The sequence below is a fragment of the Anguilla anguilla genome, chromosome 8 (assembly GCF_013347855.1).
Source record: "Anguilla anguilla isolate fAngAng1 chromosome 8, fAngAng1.pri, whole genome shotgun sequence".
NCBI classification, from domain to species: domain Eukaryota; kingdom Metazoa; phylum Chordata; class Actinopteri; order Anguilliformes; family Anguillidae; genus Anguilla; species Anguilla anguilla.
In genome coordinates, this window is record NC_049208.1 from 31,533,205 (window position 1) to 31,551,669 (window position 18,465).

Sequence of the window (18,465 nt, forward strand, 5' to 3'; positions counted from 1 at the left end):
TCAAGGATAATGGAAAAGTAACAAAGTAACTGCTAAAATTGTATTATTAGAATTCTATACGCATTAAATAATAAAGAAAAAAAACAATGAAAATAATGATTTCAAAAAGTTACATAGACTATGAGCAGGACGGTGTGCTGTAAAACTGTTTCGTATTTGTGATTTTGTAATTAATTGTAATCAGAATAGATAGATTGCACTGCAAGCCAAACCTTTCCAGATCAACTGAGAGAGAGAGAGAGAGAGAGAGAGAGAGAGAGAGAGAGAGAATTGCTTTGGGGGGAGGGAGGAGGGGGGTTAAACAGGGAAAAATAATTCAGCCGTGGTAAATTCAAACACACAGAGGAGGAGATGTTAAATTAACAGCGCTTTTTATATTGAGCTCAAATAAAACTGTAATCAGTGAGGCGTTACTTTTCATTAAGTGAAATTGACAGGGCCGACAAGGGACCTGGCCGGGGAAATAAACTACGCTCAAACCGGGAGTCATGAGATAATTCCTCAAGCTCCATTAACAATGCTTAGCCGCGGGAAATGGACCCTTAAAAAAACATTCACAAATCTAAAAGCTTTATCGACCTGAGTCTTTTAATGATGTTCGGTTTTTTGGACTTAGGGGAGAGAAACGTCCCACAAAGGCAAATGGTCTTCGGCACAACACTTTCTTAACTAGAGACTTGAGTAGGAAAGACCTTTAAACACTGCATAAAGGTCGCAACTTGAACATTTAAACTTGAACATAATTTTCAGTATGCAAATGTCACCTTTTCCTGGTAAGCAATATTCTGCTCCCTGTCAAGAAATCTTAAGGAATGCTTCAAATGGAAATATAGTCTCTTAAAAAATTCTAGGTCTTTTTCATTTTGCTTCGTATCACATAACCTTAAAATACCTCCAACATATCAACAATAATGCTGCTGCATATGTCACGTAAATGTGTGTTATTTATACTATGAATGTTTCCCGATAAGAATTAATGGAGTGGTAGCACAGAACAAAATACGTCGTAACTGAAAGGAATTGTTACATTAGCCTACATTACATTACATTACATTTATTTGGCAGACGCTTTTATCCAAAGCGACGTACAAAAAGTGAATTGTCAAATGATTAGGCCTGAGGTCCCGCAATTTAAAGACTCTTAACCGAAACATGAATTGCAATAAACCATTGAAAGATGTATTATCATTACCATTTGATAATTAAATAAATTGACGCATAGGCTGGGGTCTGAAATGATCGAAACTGTAGCTATATGGATCCATCAATTGTAATACTCAACGGTCATGTTAGTGCTGAAAAGGCGAACCATACAGCTAAAATATGGGCAATAAAACCACTCACTCGTGCCCACAAAGTACAGTATTTACATTTTGCATGGTTTTACAGGTCCACAGCCCACATTCTTGTATAAATGTGTAGTGAATGAGTGATAGTGCTATTACAATGACAGGCAAATATTACTATCGTCGCAACAACACGTTCACTTGTTATCGTATGTCTATGGTTTATTGTAACCACCAATATTGCGCCAAAACATGTTCTGCAAGCACATTGTAAGTGAAAAGTTATATAAAACGGAGACGGAGAAAAAACACGCCCACTAAACTTGAAGCGACTCTTAACTTGTAGTCCTGGAGTCTGGGACGCGGGAAATGTTATTAAGTTTTAATAAGAACTGAGGAGAAGTATGCCAGTGCCTTAAATTAACTATCTCTTGCTTAATTATTTAAGGCAAATTCATGTGAGAATTCAATTCTTATTCAAATCCATAAATAAATAAAATTTAAGAGTATAAATAATAACACGTAGCCTTTTCTTCCCCCACCTACTGAAAGTTATGTGCACCATTCTGCCAATTTATAATTCCAAAACGAACCGAAAAATGGTTACAAACTCTGACTAGAATTTATTTATTTAAGAACTATATGTGTAACATTTAGACATACAGCCTTCAGCACTTTTCACAATAGAAACACCAAATACAAACATTTAATAAAAGCCAACATCCAAGATGGTTTTATCCCAATGAAATTCTTATTTTTCAATAAAATCATCTGATTTTGTGTTACATTTTTTAAATGTTAGGTTTGGCCACTCAGGCAATACCTTCAGGTATAGCATTAGCCCCAGGTGTAGTAGCTAATTTCACTGGTTGGAATCAAATACTTGCCGGTTCTGTCTGAAGCTGGGAGTCCTGCAGGGCCATGCCCTTGGAGGAGAGGTTTTGGCTGACTGTTTATTCCCTCCTCATTGTTTAAGAGAGACTCCTCTGTTCTACTGGGCACGTGTGGTCTGCAGAGTGAAAGCAGCCTGCACCAGCTTTAGAGGTCATCCATGTCCTGTAATGCACTCTCTTGAAAGGATAGAGTATGTGGTGATGATGGGGCCAGATTTTTTTTTTTTTAAATGAAAAATTGAAAATTGGAAGATGAATTGTTAAAAGTTTACTATGTGAATCTGTAATTCTGGATGGCTTAATGTCTCAGGCTCATGTTCAACTGAATCTGCATCACTCAACCAAAAACTAACCAAAAACAAAACTATCACAGAAAAATGAATATCTTTAGTCCTGTACCTTTAGCGGCTCAGAGGTGACTGCGTTCCCAGTGTACATGTGACTTGACCTTTCTAAAGAGCTTGAGTGGAATAAGTGCCAGTCGACTGCACTCAGAGCCACAGAGGATATTCCAAATGAATCCTGCCTTTAAGTTACTGTATCCCACATTGCGAACCCTGTATACGCAAGCTACCAAGCCAATGAAGTTGCACGCACTGATGCGTTTGTTTAACAAAGAGTAGTGAGAGACACAAGAAAGTTTTCTCTCATGTGAAAATCGCAGTAAAAAAAAATCATATGAAGAAGTATTAAGGTCAAAATTCAGCATCTAAAAGCAGTGCTCTTATCCCTAATAGAATGACAGTTATTTAATTTATTTCTTTTTAAATTTAAGTATATCTATGGTCATATATCATAATATTATTTTCACATTTTGCCTGTAAAACTCATAATGCAGCTCAGACATATTCATTTTGAAAAATAAATAATAATGTTAGTTGTTGATGAAAAATAATGAAGTTCTTTTAAATGTAATATTTCTGATGTGGTGTTGTATCTTGAATGGAACATTATATAGCCATCATAGGCTTTAGACCTATATCAAAGATGCATTTAGTATATGATAAATACATAAAAATTTACAACAATCATAACGTTGCTATAGGCATGCCAGTTAGATATTTTCAGATATGTTATATATTTTGTTGCCAATTTTACCTTAAAGTGTAAAATACATAAAACATATCTATCTATTAAATATGAACTGTAAACAGAATGTTATTGAAAGGAATTTTTCCCCTCATTTTGCTAAGGGCTATAGGACCTTTATAAACCCCCAGGGTTCCCCTACCACAAACTGGGGAACTGGTAGAGATTACTCTGATAGAGATGACCTTCCTCTTGCAGAGTTCACATTAGAATAGTGAAACCATTTGTCTGAACCCACTTTGCCTGTTTTCTGAAACAACCGGGTTAAAATATGTAAGCATCTGCTGGAAAACATGAAAACATATTTATTATTTAAGCCTGTTCATGTGTTATCTGACGAGAGATGTGATCATATTGCGTTTAGAACATGTCATTATATTCATATCAACAATGTTGTTTGCACTCACTGAGTCAGTTTAGTGGCTCTCTTTATGATATACTCTAGTTTACAAGTGTGTTGTTATAAACACTTACAGTAGATTCTGAACCTCTGATGAGATATTTTAACAAGGTTCTAACTGTGTAGTCGACACGGAATTCTGTCCCCAAACCTTGTCACATAATCATGTCCAGTTGTTATGGGAAATGTTGACACTGTGTTTTATTTTTTACACTGAAGGATATCTCTGGCATTGACAACAAAATCCAGTAAGCTAGGGAAAACATGGCCGCAATGACAAGCACATTTTAAAGGGCACGTCGAACATTTCTCTGTAAAATGATCTGTGACTAAGTTACAGTACAGTCATGTATACTTAATGTAGCTAATGATGAGATTAAGATGGCGGCATAGAAATATGAATTTGAGCCAATTAATCCCTTTGAAATGATTCCTACCGAAGACTATATCCTCAAATCCATTTCCAAATTAAAGTATTACATTCTGCAATCTCCTTCTCGCACCTACAATGGAACTTCAGTTTTCGTTGTAGGTTTATGTATTTACTACTGAGCAGGTTTATGTGTTAACTGCTTCTGCAGGTTGTGCCCCCTAAAGATTTGGCAACAGCTCTGTTCTCTGCCTAAAACTTATTGATATGTCCACCCAAACACGTTATGACCAAATGAAGTCCTCGTTTTTCAATCAGTCCTTGTTTTTGCAAAGTGGCAACAGAAAGTTGTCTAACAGGTCCTTCATGTGATGTGGAAAAAGGTTCTGGGTCACACACATCAGAAGCATTAACAATGCAACAGAAATATAATTTCATCTCTTTGGTAAAAGTTCAGTCTCCCCTTATCGGGCAAGGGACTGTTTGGATGTATGGTAATTGGAGTCTAAAGCACTTCCTGAAATTACTCATGCAATATACCGTAAGATTCCTGCTTTTAAAAACCATGCCAAATATACGGACACCTTTTGGGAATGCAGACTTTCTGCTCCGTCCACTGTATGTAGTGTGAAAACATGGCACCTTGAAACTGTCAGTCCAAATCTTTGGACCTTGTGAAACAGAATATTGAGCTGACTGATTTTCATTGGAGACTAGTAGCAGATGCTATACAGTACAGCTCAATGGAGTGAAAAGCTTCCCAGCTTCACATTTGGTGTTCTGCTCTCCCACTTTATATGAAGAGGAATGTGGGGAAATTTTGATGGGTCACCTCTGCACGGAGCTGTTTTCGGAAGTGAATGATTCCCTCTCTGTAGCTTCGCTTACTTGCCCTTCTGTTACCTTTGAGGATCCAGGAGAGACAAATGACAACAACAACAACAACATATCTGTTAAATGGAGTATTTCTATGGCTGGGTTGCAGACGGGAGTGAGTTACTTCCTTATGCAGTCTGGAGCCGACGGATGGGTTTGCGGAGCGTGCTCAGTCGGCTGCCCTCTCCTCATTAAAGCACCGACCCCTTCACTGTTCCCTGCCCCACCCCCATGCCCCCATATCATGTCAGGAACACTTATTTGTTCCCCAGACATCAGAGTGCATTAACATTCATGCAGCCTTTCGTGTGACCACAGTCACGCTTCCCTAGTCTCTCTCTCTCTCTTTCACACACACACACACACACACACAAATACACACACATGCATGCGCACACACCCACACACACAAGCTTGTATGGCTCTGCATATGGGGGAAAAACCCTGCAATCAACTCAGAATTAAAGGGCAAATTTCCAAGACCAGTGACTTCAGGAAAGCTGGGGTAATTGGTCACTGACATCGCGAATACTTCAGCGGGCCTTGAAAGGTACAATGTGATGTAGAGCCTATTAAATATTTGGAAAATGCTCTGTTATTGGAAGGAAAATGAGGAAAGAAATAAGCTGGAGAAGGAGATCTAACAATTCTTCAGATCCTTGACATTCGATTCTTGAGTTTCTTGAGTAGGTCCAATGTTGCATACACTTTACATATAAATGTTGACAGGTCCATTTTAGGTGCTTCATGTGCTTAATTCATTTATGTAGTCTATACATAACCTACAATCCAAGATGACCAATTAGCATATGGATCTCCATTCATTTGTATTTTAATGATGATTTTCATTGTCAGCTACAGCAATAAGTACTGATTTTAGCTGCTCTTATTAAATAATTAACAGCTGAGTAGCAACACTCAAGTGTTGCAAGTATGTCAGCTCTTCCAAGAGCAAGAGTGAATACCACTGGTGTTGAGGACCCAGCTACACTTCAGTTCTCCCTCTTCTTCCCAGCTCTAGTACTGGAGATCATAAGGGTGTGCTGGTCAGCAGTGGAAAATCTTTTACTTCAGAAAGTAAAAGCCCTCCTCAATATTTTACTCTAGTCACCAGGATTTGCTAATTAGCACAATTATTCAGGTGGTTGGTATACCTAATTAGTGAAATCAGCCGGCTGAGTTCATGGGTAGAAGGAACACATAGCAGGACTTTTACTTTCTGACCCCAGAATTTTCCACCTCTGGTGCTAGTTTTCACTTTTCCTCAGCACTTGCAGCAATTGATCATTTAAAGCAGTTGATTGTGCAGTTAATTCACCTCAGCTGGTTTCTTGGTTCATAGCTTATTGGTGATAATAGGATGAAAATAAAAACCTGCTGGTCCGTGGGCCCTCCAAGCAAGACAAGGGTTGAGGAGCCCTGCTTTAGACTAAACAATGGAGTCTGATGAACTTGCACATACGGACCCAGACACAAATATCTAACAAGAACGCTGCAGGGAAAGCACGGAAACTGAGAGGCCGTTATCCAGGTGCATCCTCAAGTAGAGAGGACTGGAATTGTCTATGTGTCCAGGCTTGCACCAATTAAACACCCAAGTCTGTGGTCTGGCTCTTGCGTTGTCCCCAGCGGGGTCACAGCACTTGATATGATATGGACTGTGACTCAAACTATTGTCGAATGAAGTGTTTCTAAGATCTAGTCCTGAGGGCACAGCCAATATATAGTACCTGTTATTGTTCCGTCTGAGCTCCTTGCTGGGTTTGATTAAGCTGTTGACGGTAAACTGATCTGGGTTTGACATCACATGACAAGAATCTGCAGTCCACTGTGGAGAAATATCTGTTGGCACGATGTTTGCATTTGAAGAAAAACATGAGTAGACATCCATTCAATGCATAAATGTATTTGCGGAAAAATAACATTTGCTCATTTACAAAAAATTTAAAAAATTTTATGATTTTTAATTCCACCAAAATGTTGTGGACATTCCTACCTTATATATCTAAAGTTTGTGAATATTGCTATTCATACAATAAATACATTACATTCATGTACATACATACATTAAATATTAAACTAGGGAAATTTCCATTTCATTTTTTTCCAATTCATTTGAATATAACACCACCAAGTCTGGCTGTTTATTTAGTTGATGATTTTGCTTTAAGATCTTCCATAGGCCTTCGTGTTGAATTTTCTAAAAGGGAAAGGATTCTAAACCTACCTAAACCTGAAGTTTTCAAAACGTCTTGTGAAAGGACATCCCAATGATGGGAAATTGCTGTGCTCATGCTAACTTTGTACTCAGGAGGTATTTATTTATTTATTTATTTAAATTTTTTATTTTTTTTATTTTTGTGTTTAATCGATCAAGATAGATATATACCAACATAAATACCTTGTTTAAAACAACAACTTACAATACATACAATACAATACATTTTATTAGGTTTATAGCTTATGTTCATTTGAAATGCTTGCCTCTAAAAGGGCTTTTAGGTAAACTATGATTATAACCACTGATTTACAAATATTAAAAACTTCCCAACAACTAAACAACTGTTGAAAAAGAAGTTTAAACCCTTTTAAAAAGTTGAAAACTCATTAATTATGAGCTCTGCATTGTTAGTTGCTGATCCTTAGTGACCTGACTGATTTTAGTTGAATTAAGTGAATTATGACTGTGGTCAAGGCAATCTACTGCAAACTGAAATCTTCTTTATTAAAATAATAATGAATTGTATCCAAAAACTTAAATATAATACCCTATTAAATTGTATTTTAATCTACCAACGACAAAACAGCAAAACAAATGGTTAAATAGATGTCATCAGAAAACTGGAATATGTTTCCATATTTAAATCATAATTCCCAGTTGTTTTGATGATAAATAAATAATAGAATACATTTATTTTATTTTATTTTTTCAGAATGTTGTGTATGCTGAATTTTGTTCAAATCATTTGGTTTGAACAAAGTTAGAAGTATAACTTCTGGGAAGATTTACAACATAACAGACCTTGCTATAAAGCTGTTTTTTTCTTTCTTCAGTTATACAGACCAAAAAGAACCATACATAGATATTCATGGAAATCAGACTGACCCTCAGTGCATCACCAGTGCCAATTATGTCAGCCCGGTTGCTTCTTCTCTCCCTGAAAATCTCCGGCTGGATACCCTACATGCACCAGTGGGGAACTGGCCTGCTCGTATGCTTAGATCAATTTTGGCGTAGTCAACTCAACAGAGAAAAAGGCTAATAAAATATATATGATCTTTCTCAAACATGTATTTTTCCACCCCTGTGTTTCTTTCCAGACTGAATCCTGTCTGATAGATTCCAAAGTCCACAGAGTGAAACTAAAGATTTTTTTTACAGTATTTTTTATTTTTAGCTACGCACTGGAGGCTAACTGGATATTTCTTACCGTATATTCTTCATGATTTTTTAAATTAAAATTTGGGATAAAAAGATTACATTTTTGCTTAGGAATCAACTGGATTTTATGTACATTTATGCATTTAGGTTTTTGTGTAATCCTGCCCTGTGTGATTTGTGTTTTTCATTACACCAGTTTATTATGCAAAAACTGAATATGCATTTTTATTCCAGATTTGTATTCAAAATAAGTCATGGGAAGTGAATTATAATAAATGCAAGATTAATAAAATACATGTTAGATAAACATGTGCATTTATACTGTAACATGAGTGCTGAATTAAAATAATCCAATGAAATATCAGGAACACAACACTTTCACAAAGAGTGCATAATTAGTATACTGTGCAGAGTCAGCATGTTGTCACTCACAAAATACATAATTAACTATTGCAAAGACTGGGCCAAGCAGCTGTGGCAAGAAGTAAGAACGTTGCTGAATTAATCCGACCGATACTAGGGCAGGATGTGGTGGTAACCTGTCTGAAGTATTTGTGGCATATGAAGGTAATTTCCTTATTTACAGCTATAATGCCTACATTCACTAAACATTCACAGGGTCATGCAGTGCTCACATAATAACAGACCCTTAATACTGACAAGCTGGGTACTCTAAGTGATAAAGTCTTCTAAACAGTTTCACTCATTGTGCATTCTCCTCTAGCTGATTGGTTTAAACACAAATATATTATTAGAAAAGTGAGAAAGATTAATTCATTAATTCATTAATCAACAGCCTTGTGCTAAAACAATCCCTGAAGTGGGTGTTATAAGTGTAAAAATTGAGTTATCAGTGACTCAGGAAGACCAACAGTGACCTCTTTCTTCCAAAGAGGAAATGACGTGAGGGAAAGTGCCATGTGGTCCATCAAGTCCCATGAATGAATCAGTTTACTAGCCTTTTTCATATGATGTTCAGGATATGTGATGCTCTAAGTAACTTGACTGTTTCGGTAATTCTTTCAATCATCTGCGGAACTGTGGCTTGGTTTCCTTATATGGCTATACAATCATGTCAGACTTCAAAGTCACTCATTTGACAGTCCTTGAACCGTAAGGTCTATCATCAATCATCGTACCTGTCATCGTCAGTACTTCTATCAGGTCCAGGATTGTTTTTTTCCAGTGTGGTCATGTTGCTTTCATTGGGATATTAATGTCTGTCATACATTTATGGCAGGCAAACTGTGCCTGGTTGATTTTCTTTAAAGTGTAAGACACGACTTGTTGCCACTTTTGCCCAGTATTTCATATTAGTGCATTGTGCATATCATATTCAGTGATCAAAATTCAGACCGCGTTTAAAAACCAGGCCTTGAGTTGTCTGTCTCCTGCATGGCTTTTCGAGGAAGGCTTGTGCCCCGAGATGAAGTTGGCAAACAGTGAAATGCTGAAAGCGGAGTGGGTAATTTGGGGGGTCTGTCCTAACACGTTCACGGGTTTGGCTTGTCAGAGTCACGCTGAGTGGTTTGGACAGGGGTGCAGCAGCAGTACAATGGGTGCAGGTTCTGCAAGGCTGGCTGGAGCCTCTGCCCATGTGGCAGCAGAGGCTGAACTCAGGTGTATTTTACTCAGGCCGTTACAGGGTCCAGTGGGCTGTTTTAATAAGTGAAGCCCATACTGTGTGAGTTCAGACCTACCATGGGTGATGATACCAGTCTGTCAAGAAGAGCAACCTGCAAGTTTTTTAGATTTCAGAGAAGTAGCGTGCACATTTTGTCTTAGTTCGCCACTGCAGCCAGTTTTATTATCACATTCCAACTTTTATTACATTATTTTTTTAGGAATGCTTAGCGTCAATACACTATGTCTCTTCCCATATAGAGCCCATTAATCAAGCTTTTATATGTTGACATGAAATAGCTACTCTAGTGAGCCAGTATAACTGCTTTCTTATGTTGTTTAGAACCTTTTTTGTTGCACTCTCACAGCACTTATCCCAAGCATCTGACCAATGAATCTGACCATTGTTTTCAAAATGGTAGTCTGGGAAATGTGTTTGTGTTGGCCATTACATTCTTAGTTTTGTTCTTCCGTTCCAGTTACACTGTCATTTAAAATTGACCCTAAAGTGGAAACGTTTCAGAAGTACATCAAGTAATGCATTAGGTGATCTCCCAGGAAGAAAAAAAAAAAACAGTGGAAATGAACAGGAGAGAGCCTGTCACCTTGTGCATGGGGGGTATATGTGACAGGCGAAGAATGAAGACCAGGCAGGCGGAGGGTGGAGATGATGGGGGGAGGGTTAGCTGTCATGTTTATGAATATTATAATGGCGGCGGTATATTCCATAGGTTTCCGTGCCACACATGGCTCGGCTCATAGGCATATTGACATGACAAGAGCATAATGACATTCTATTTTGGCTCATCACAAACGGCGAGGAAGGCTGGCTAGATCTGGCACAACCAGTGAGCCATTAACCTTTTGTCTGCACGTCATTACATGATCCCTTTTCCAGCCTCTCAGAGTCTCGGGCTGATTTGGAAAGGCTTTAATGAGCTCAGTGATATTCAAGCTGAAATAATATGCTTCTCAGGAACAGATGTTAGGTGTCCCTTTGAACAAGGCACTTTTCTTCAACTGCTCAAATGAAAAGAAAATCCTGCTGCATTTGAGGGTTATAAAAATCCAGTTGCACTTGAGAGAATGTGTAAACATGTTTACTCTTAATCTCTCTTAAAGTGTCTCAGTATGAGGACTCCTGAAAAATAAGTAAAAAGAAAAAAAGATATTTATTTATTTATTTAACACTCAATAGGGATTGATATCCTTCACCATGCTGTTAAAATATGTATTTTTAGTTACTCAAATGTCAAAATTAGTCAGACAAACCAGAAAACTTCATGGTCTTTTGAAAGGCTTTGCAAGACTAACAAAATATACCATTACAGTATTTTAAGAATATAGCAAAATAGGCAAAACAACTGGTTCCTGTCTGGGCTGTGCCATCTGCTGGCTATGACCAGGACTCCACTGTAATAGGACATAACAGGACATGACCGGTCTTGTCATGCAGTGGGGAGGGATGGTCCAAGTCAGCCAGGATTCCTTGGGTTGCTGATGTATTAGTAACTCCTAGCAATGTGTCAGGAGCCCACAGGCTACCAGTTGTCCTCACCGAGAGGTACACCCTTCCAGTCAGTACTAGCTGTCTTCTTGCACCATGTAGCCTGGCTGTAGTGTGGAAGAAGCAGTGGAGAAGCACACATCCACATGCAGTGGTCCTTGTATTGGTACAGATGGCACAACAGTGACTGGAGAGGCATATTTTTCTATTTCAAAACTATGGAGGAAAACTGATCGTTAAAAAAATAATTTAAAAATTCTGCCACACAACACAACAAACACATCTGCTTTTAATATCTGAAGCCTAAAATGATAAATTAGTGATACGTCCTATCTTTTAATTTTTTCTAACAATTGTACTACCTCTATTTGCCTGGAATTTATTCAAATTAAATGTAATTCAGCATTTGTTTGTATAATGAGAAATGACACAGAAAACAGGGCCTCAAAAAAGCTGGCTTACTAAATGAACAAAATTTCTACTGCTGTCAGGCTAGTCTTTCATACTGACTTTTGTTTTCATGTACATACAACCTTGTGTATACTTGTAGTAAACAGAAGTTTACAGATTATTATAGTAGTACAGCGACTAGTTTAACTGCTGCGGCTAAAAGTTAATACTCTTCACTGTTACATACGCATTACATTCATTTAGCAGATTCACTTATCCAGCTAAGTTTAGAATGTGAGAATGTAAGTGTATTCAGTGGAGTTATATGAGTAATGGTGATAGATTTGACTAACAATATCCCCACACCAGTATATGCAATGTACATCTGTAAAGAACTAATACAAGTTAACTATGTTAACCAAGAGCAAAAATGGTTAACATTGATCTGCATTGATGATGTAACTATCAATAGCAGCAGCAGAATGAATTATGAAGTGTACAGAAGCATCTTGTCTGCTCATGTTTAACCAAATACCCTAATTTATTCATTATAATATTCATATTTACTGTATATGTCTTCCATGGCTTACTAGGCTTTTTCTGATAACTGAGCTCACTAGAACTCTTTCTTCCTAATGTTTCATACAGTTTATTTAGTTTAGCCTATGGTTTGGCCACTGTCTTTAAAAAAAAGAAAAAGAAGAAGTTATTTCTCAACCTCGCAGTGGCGTCCTTGACTTTCATTGGCACAACTCTAGTCCACATGTTGTCAAACACCAATAACAGGCTTCAAAGACAATCAAAATCCTAGAATCAAGTCTAGACACTACAAGCTCTCATATCAGCATTAAGAAATTGAACACACTTGACAAATCTGAAATATCTGTGCATGTCCCAAACATTATGGTGCCATGAAATGGTGGGGGGCTGTGTATAAAAAGTACTGAAATTTGTACATGGTGAAACCAAAATGTATAAAAATACATTTTAATATAAGCTGAGAATCAACACTTTAACCACTTGTGAATTTTGTAAATACAAATCTAACATAAATTGTGGAGTACAGAGCCAAATCAAGCAAAGATTTCTTTGTACCAAACATTATAGAGCTCACTATATATTAACTTTTTTTTTGAACCATTAAGTTTTATTTCTCACATTTTGAAAGTGGCTGGGCTGCATTAAAGCTGCTTGCAGACTGCATGCAACTCATCACAATTAACTTTTAAACCTGCAAGGATGACAGTAACAGAAATGCAGGCAGGTTATTTCTCTTGCATGTCTTCTAATAACAAAAAAAGCCTGCATTCAAAGAGAAAACTTGAAACTTACTGTCACCTGTTTTAACAAACTTTTTATTTTACACATATCCCTTTATGATGGCAGTTATTGCCAAATTCGAACCAAAAATGACATGAGAATGACACGGCAGATTGAAGAGGGGAAAAAAATAATTTATTGGCCAGAAAAACTGATTACAGAAAGGTAGATGAGCAGCGCTTCAGTGGTGATGCTTCTGTTGGAAACGTAGCCCACAATAGCCACATGTGCCCGCTTGTGTCTCTTTATCCTACAAACAAAGGGAAGGTAAAACAAACAGGTTAATGCAATTCAGCCAAGTGAAAAGTATTTGTTTTATTACGACTGAACACAGGTTCAGAAAAAGAAGGCAAAATCTACCAGTTAAAACTAGGAATGTAAAAATGTCAGTTACGTTCTAGGACAGAAAAAAAATTGCTTCCATGTAGTCTCTGAATGTGGACATTTGTATAGTGCAGCGGTTCGCAACCTTGATCCCGGATCCCTGTGTATGCCGGTTTTCGTTCCAACCACAGTTACAATCCCAGAATTTTAACAAGTTGTTCATTTTTCTTAATTAAGCGTTTTTCAAGTCTAGAGGCAGTATTTACCCTTTAAAGCCACATTATAACAAAAACAGCTAAGCATTTCATGAAGAATAACAGACTGATGTTTATGTTGTGCTTATTATTAAGTTGCAATACCTGTCAATGTATGGGCATAACAGTAGGGGCAGTTCCACGTTAGCAGGGAAAACTGTACATTGTAAATATTGCAAATGTATCAATTCTAAAATCAAAATGTTCTGTTACAATGATGTGAAGGAACTGAAATGGCTTGAAATGTGGTTTGTGCCTTGAGGATAAATTGGACACATCCTCTGTCCACAACTGCTATTCGTTTAAAGTGATTCATTTATAATTATGTCCATCAGCCCTCTCTGCGCGTCAGTTTCATTGCTAGATTACACTGAATTATATACGCTGCAAAAACAGAATGGGTTTCATAGCTTGCATTTTACAGATTATCCTTAGATACAATAAGGTGGTTATTGACACAATTCAGGCACATTCCTAAAGGGAACAGAAGCTGAATCAGATCCTTTGGTACCAGGTTCCTAACCACTTCCAGATAACTAGTGTCCAAGCAAAACTAATTCTGATGAATGAAACCAGCACAAAATTTTACAGCAAATTTAATACCAGGTTGATGTAGACTTTGGGGTGTCCGAGAGCTCCACCACCTCCATCACAGGACACCACCCTGGCCTCCACATCAGTCACTGGCTCCTCTGCCACCAGCTTAATGGCAAAGTTCTCATTCACCTGCAATAGGAGTCAGTCGTTTCGTCCATGAGCTTGTTGGTGTTAAATGGAGCCAAAGAAGATATGACCTCTGCCATCAGGACAAGATAACAATATCGGCATCTATTTGATCCAGACAGATACCGTTTTTATGCATGGTAGCTTAACGTCAAACTTGCTAAGTTAGTAACGTTAAACACATGAAAAGGGGAGGCAAGTTAAACGCAAGGTTACCTCTTTCTGTCGGTTTACGAATCTGGCTTTTCTCACATCTTGTTCATCATAGACCTGCAATAAATCAGAGTACATTCAACGAGTAAGGTCAGCTTGCCAATTCTGTATCCAAAACATGAACTAGATCCTTAGCTGCTAGTTTGCTAACCATCTCACTCGTTTAATCTAACTAATGTACTTAGTTAGCGTAATGCTGCGGCACTGAGTATAGTCATAAATGTTATAGTACAAATAACGTTCTCTTACCTGTCCCGTGTGAGTAATTTTCTCACCCGAACTAGAAACTAGAGCACCATACCTATAGGCAGGGACCGCTGACACCCTCAACGGCGCCAGCAGAACCTTTGCATTTTTTCCAAAGGACAACAGCCTCAGAGTAGAAGTCGCCATATTTTCCGAACTGTCTACCCTACCCAGTATACCTTGCGAGTTGCAACGACCCCTCTCCAAGGAAAAAAATGCTTTCTGGGTCCTAGTGCGCCAGGTCGGAAAAATCAATAATTCCTTAAATTAACGTTATAGTCATCAATATTGCAAGGAAAATTAATTGCCATAAAAGACCGGTGTTGCTAACTATGTTTAGTCAGCTGACTATTAACCTCGTGTATGCATCTCAGAAGATTAGCAGGGATAGCGCAAAAAATTCGAAAGCGCTATCCCTGCATGAGCACTAGGACCTTGCGGAATTCAAATGTAGCTTCATATTCCGGTGACTTTCAAAGTCACGCATGTTCAAGCAGGAAACACTTGCACTATTATCGATACATGTTCAATACTTGTGTAACGGGTGAACAGCCGGTTGCTTGCAGCTTAGTGTTTTTTAACTGATTGGCTACATCTGGAAGGTGTGTATGATTATCTGCACTTCTAACCAAATAGTATGGCTTTGACGTAAAACCGCAAATCCAGCTAGCATTGCGAATGAAATAAGCGTGGAAGGCCTAGCCTCTGTTAACCGGAGGATACCTGTAGTAGGCCGGCGGGTTTTATTATCCAGCTACAGATATCGTTAACCATGTTTAAATTCACTCTCCAGCTGCATTTATCCATGTTAACTTGGTACCGCCATTTGCTTGATAGCGAGCTAGATACCATCTAAAGCATTAGGATTGTTGGCATGCTATCTCTCGCCATGTACATTACATGTTGACGCTTTCGAGTTTGCTTAATTAACGTTAAGGTTTCGGATTTCTAGCTTTGCTATCAAATATGTAACGTTAACATATTTGGTCAGCTAATTGTCTTGTTTGAACTTCTCCAGGTGGTGGCGCGATGACACCTCTCATGTTGACTGGCCTCGTGAATTCACTTACGCGACAGCTATCCCATTTGGGCAGGTATGCTGCTATCTATGCCTCACCTGCCACAAGTGTGCGCAGGTGCATGTCCGCTGTCACAGCTATACGATCAAGAACGGTCCTGTCACCTGCTTTTGAATCGCATGGACTGATTCGCGTGCCCTTGCTCGGACAATGCCAGCCGCTGCAGTATGTACAGCCTTTTGCAGGGATGAAAACAAAGTCTTGCCTGAAAAGACGATGCAAGGACTGCTTCTTTGTGCGTCGAAGGGGACATTTGTTCGTTTTCTGCAAAACCCACCCCAGACACAAACAACGGCAAGGATGAATTGAACCGTGAACATGTATCTTGTTTGTAAACGTGTATGAAACAAGTTCACTGCTTGAGAACCGTTTGTTGCACCAAAATAAAAATTAGGCAAACGGAAATAGCCTACAGGTTTGCTCATGTATTTTCACAAGTTACATGTTTGCTCTCACTTCGGATAATAATACGGAATAGAAGATTATTAAACCCTTAGCTGAATGCATAGCTGTGTCTTGCCTACACTCTGTTGTTGCACCACATCAGTTGTAAACCTTACCATTTTTGAGTAGACTTGGCTACCATGATAAACTGTGAGAGATGTGATTTCATTGGAAAATGGCCACTGTTTGAGTGTTTGGCTGAATAAAAAAATAAATAAAATTTAAAAAAAAAAGAAAAGATTTCAGTCGGTATGTTAATTGTGGAATATTGTGTGCTTGGACCCAAATGACCACACACATTGGTCACCCTGTCAGATAGTAAGCAATGGCTTCTCACACATTGTAATTGCATTCTGTTTAATGAAAGTGCAAAACCCCAGAGCCAAAGTTCCACATTCAAGCTTCCACTTCAAGCTCTGATGGGGTGCACCCTAGATCACACACTTTTGTCAATGGTGGGAAACCAAAATATGCCTGTTGTATGATGTAATGTAGTTCAGTAATGTAAACCACATTCACAGCCATGTAGCAGTGATAATAATGGATTGTTCCACTGAGTGGAAGTGAGTTTGCTGCACACTGTTAAGCACTCATATTCCAGCATTGCCATCCAAGCACCACCATTTACTTTCAGTGTGTCCTAGCTAGTTGAGTTTAGATTAGAAAGGAATTTAGTGAAGTATCTGAAACAGTTTGATTGTAAACAGTTCTGTTACTCCTTAGGATATATATATATATATATATACCTTTGCTTTGGAAATTTCCTGTTGACCTGTTTTTTTTATTATAACAAATGTAATATCCTACAGCAATTGAGCTTGCTCAAACGAATCCTGCAATCCTTCCTTGCACTAAGGTAAATGTTTATAACCCCATGGTGGACGTTGTTTTAGTAATTCCCATGTGTATTGCAAATAGTTATTTACATACATGTTCAGTCAATAAAACTTAATGTCACAGGGCATTTTATACCAATGATAAAGGCTGAGTTGTTTTTAAAAGTTTTTAGTCTATACACGTGTAAAGGGGAAGCCCAGCCAAATCTGTGCAATTTATTCTTGGACATAAATTAGAATTTATTTATACAATGCAGTGATCCGTGAAGATTACTATAACATAAAAGCATATTACCGCCACAACTGTTGTTCATTAGAAATACCTAATTAACACTTAAATTGGTTTTCTCACCCTTCCATGTCTTCAAAATGGAGGGTCCCCAGTCGCAAAAACTTATTTATAGGTGCCAACATCAATTTAGGCGAGGGACTGCTACTGTAGATTACAGCGGGGCATGTCCGTCGATTTAAATTAGATCGCTCTCACAGCCAGCGTAACGTGAAGCATGCGCTCAGTTGTGTTAATGAATTCATCCAGCTTTGTTTTCATGCCGCTCATTTCACTGTGCATGTCCGGGAAAATGTTCAGCTTATTTTGATTTCACTTAAAGCCAAGTGGGCAAGTTTCAGCATGCATTGCTTTTTCTGGGACTTCTCTGGGTCTCATGTTCGGAGCATCTAGTGATTATATGCTGCATTGCAAATTCATGTTGCTGTACGCAAGTGTAATGGTATTCAGTTGGAATTTTTCGCAACAAAAAAATTCAACATGTACCATATATTTACTGCATAAATAATACAAACATTAAAAGTGCTGATAATGTATCCTATTTTTTCCCTTGGTTGTGGATCTGCTGTCACCACCCTTTTTACCTCCACATGGTTTTGCAGACATAAATGGCTCCGCAAGGAGGCAACATATTTATTTCTGTCTCTTTGCCTTGAGCAAGTAAATGCATGCGATGAGGCTTGCCTAATTATGTCAGTCTAGTGCCGATTGTTTTGCCAAGAGGTGGAGGGAAAAATTTGGTTCCATTAGAACAGGTGCGATAACTAGTGATACCACACTTGTTTTGTATGTGAAGCGCACCTTTCCAAGATTCTGTACCTTTGTGAAAAAACAGCTTATTTGGAAATTAGGAACACATTCTTTTGCACCACACAAGGCATCCCCAAATGAAGTCCATTGTGAAATCCCAAAATGAAGTCC

General features: G+C 38.1%; 1 protein-coding gene across 1 annotated transcript; it reads right to left on the reverse strand.

Annotated features, from left to right (window-relative positions):
• Window positions 1–13,249: 13,249 nt before the first annotated feature.
• On the reverse strand, window positions 13,250–15,100 carry ndufs6 (NADH:ubiquinone oxidoreductase subunit S6). The gene is made up of 4 exons (XM_035431575.1): window positions 14,900–15,100; window positions 14,654–14,707; window positions 14,318–14,440; window positions 13,250–13,386 (listed from the first exon to the last, which is right to left on the reverse strand). The coding sequence occupies exons 1-4, from the start codon at window positions 15,041–15,043 to the stop codon at window positions 13,318–13,320; spliced, it is 390 nt and encodes a 129-aa protein (XP_035287466.1). The 5' UTR covers window positions 15,044–15,100; the 3' UTR covers window positions 13,250–13,317.
• Window positions 15,101–18,465: the final 3,365 nt, after the last annotated feature.

What these genes read in the sequence shown, in the direction of transcription:
- ndufs6 (XM_035431575.1), bottom strand. Translation starts at nt 15,043, where the DNA reads ATGGCGACTTCTACTCTGAGGCTGTTGTCCTTTGGAAAAAATGCAAAG. An exon ending in AAATTACTCACACGGGACAG is followed by an intron (nt 14,708 to 14,899) that starts GTAAGAGAACGT and finishes GATTTATTGCAG; the next exon opens with GTCTATGATGAACAAGATGT. An exon ending in CCAAAGTCTACATCAACCTG is followed by an intron (nt 13,387 to 14,317) that starts GTATTAAATTTG and finishes CTTTGTTTGTAG; the next exon opens with GATAAAGAGACACAAGCGGG.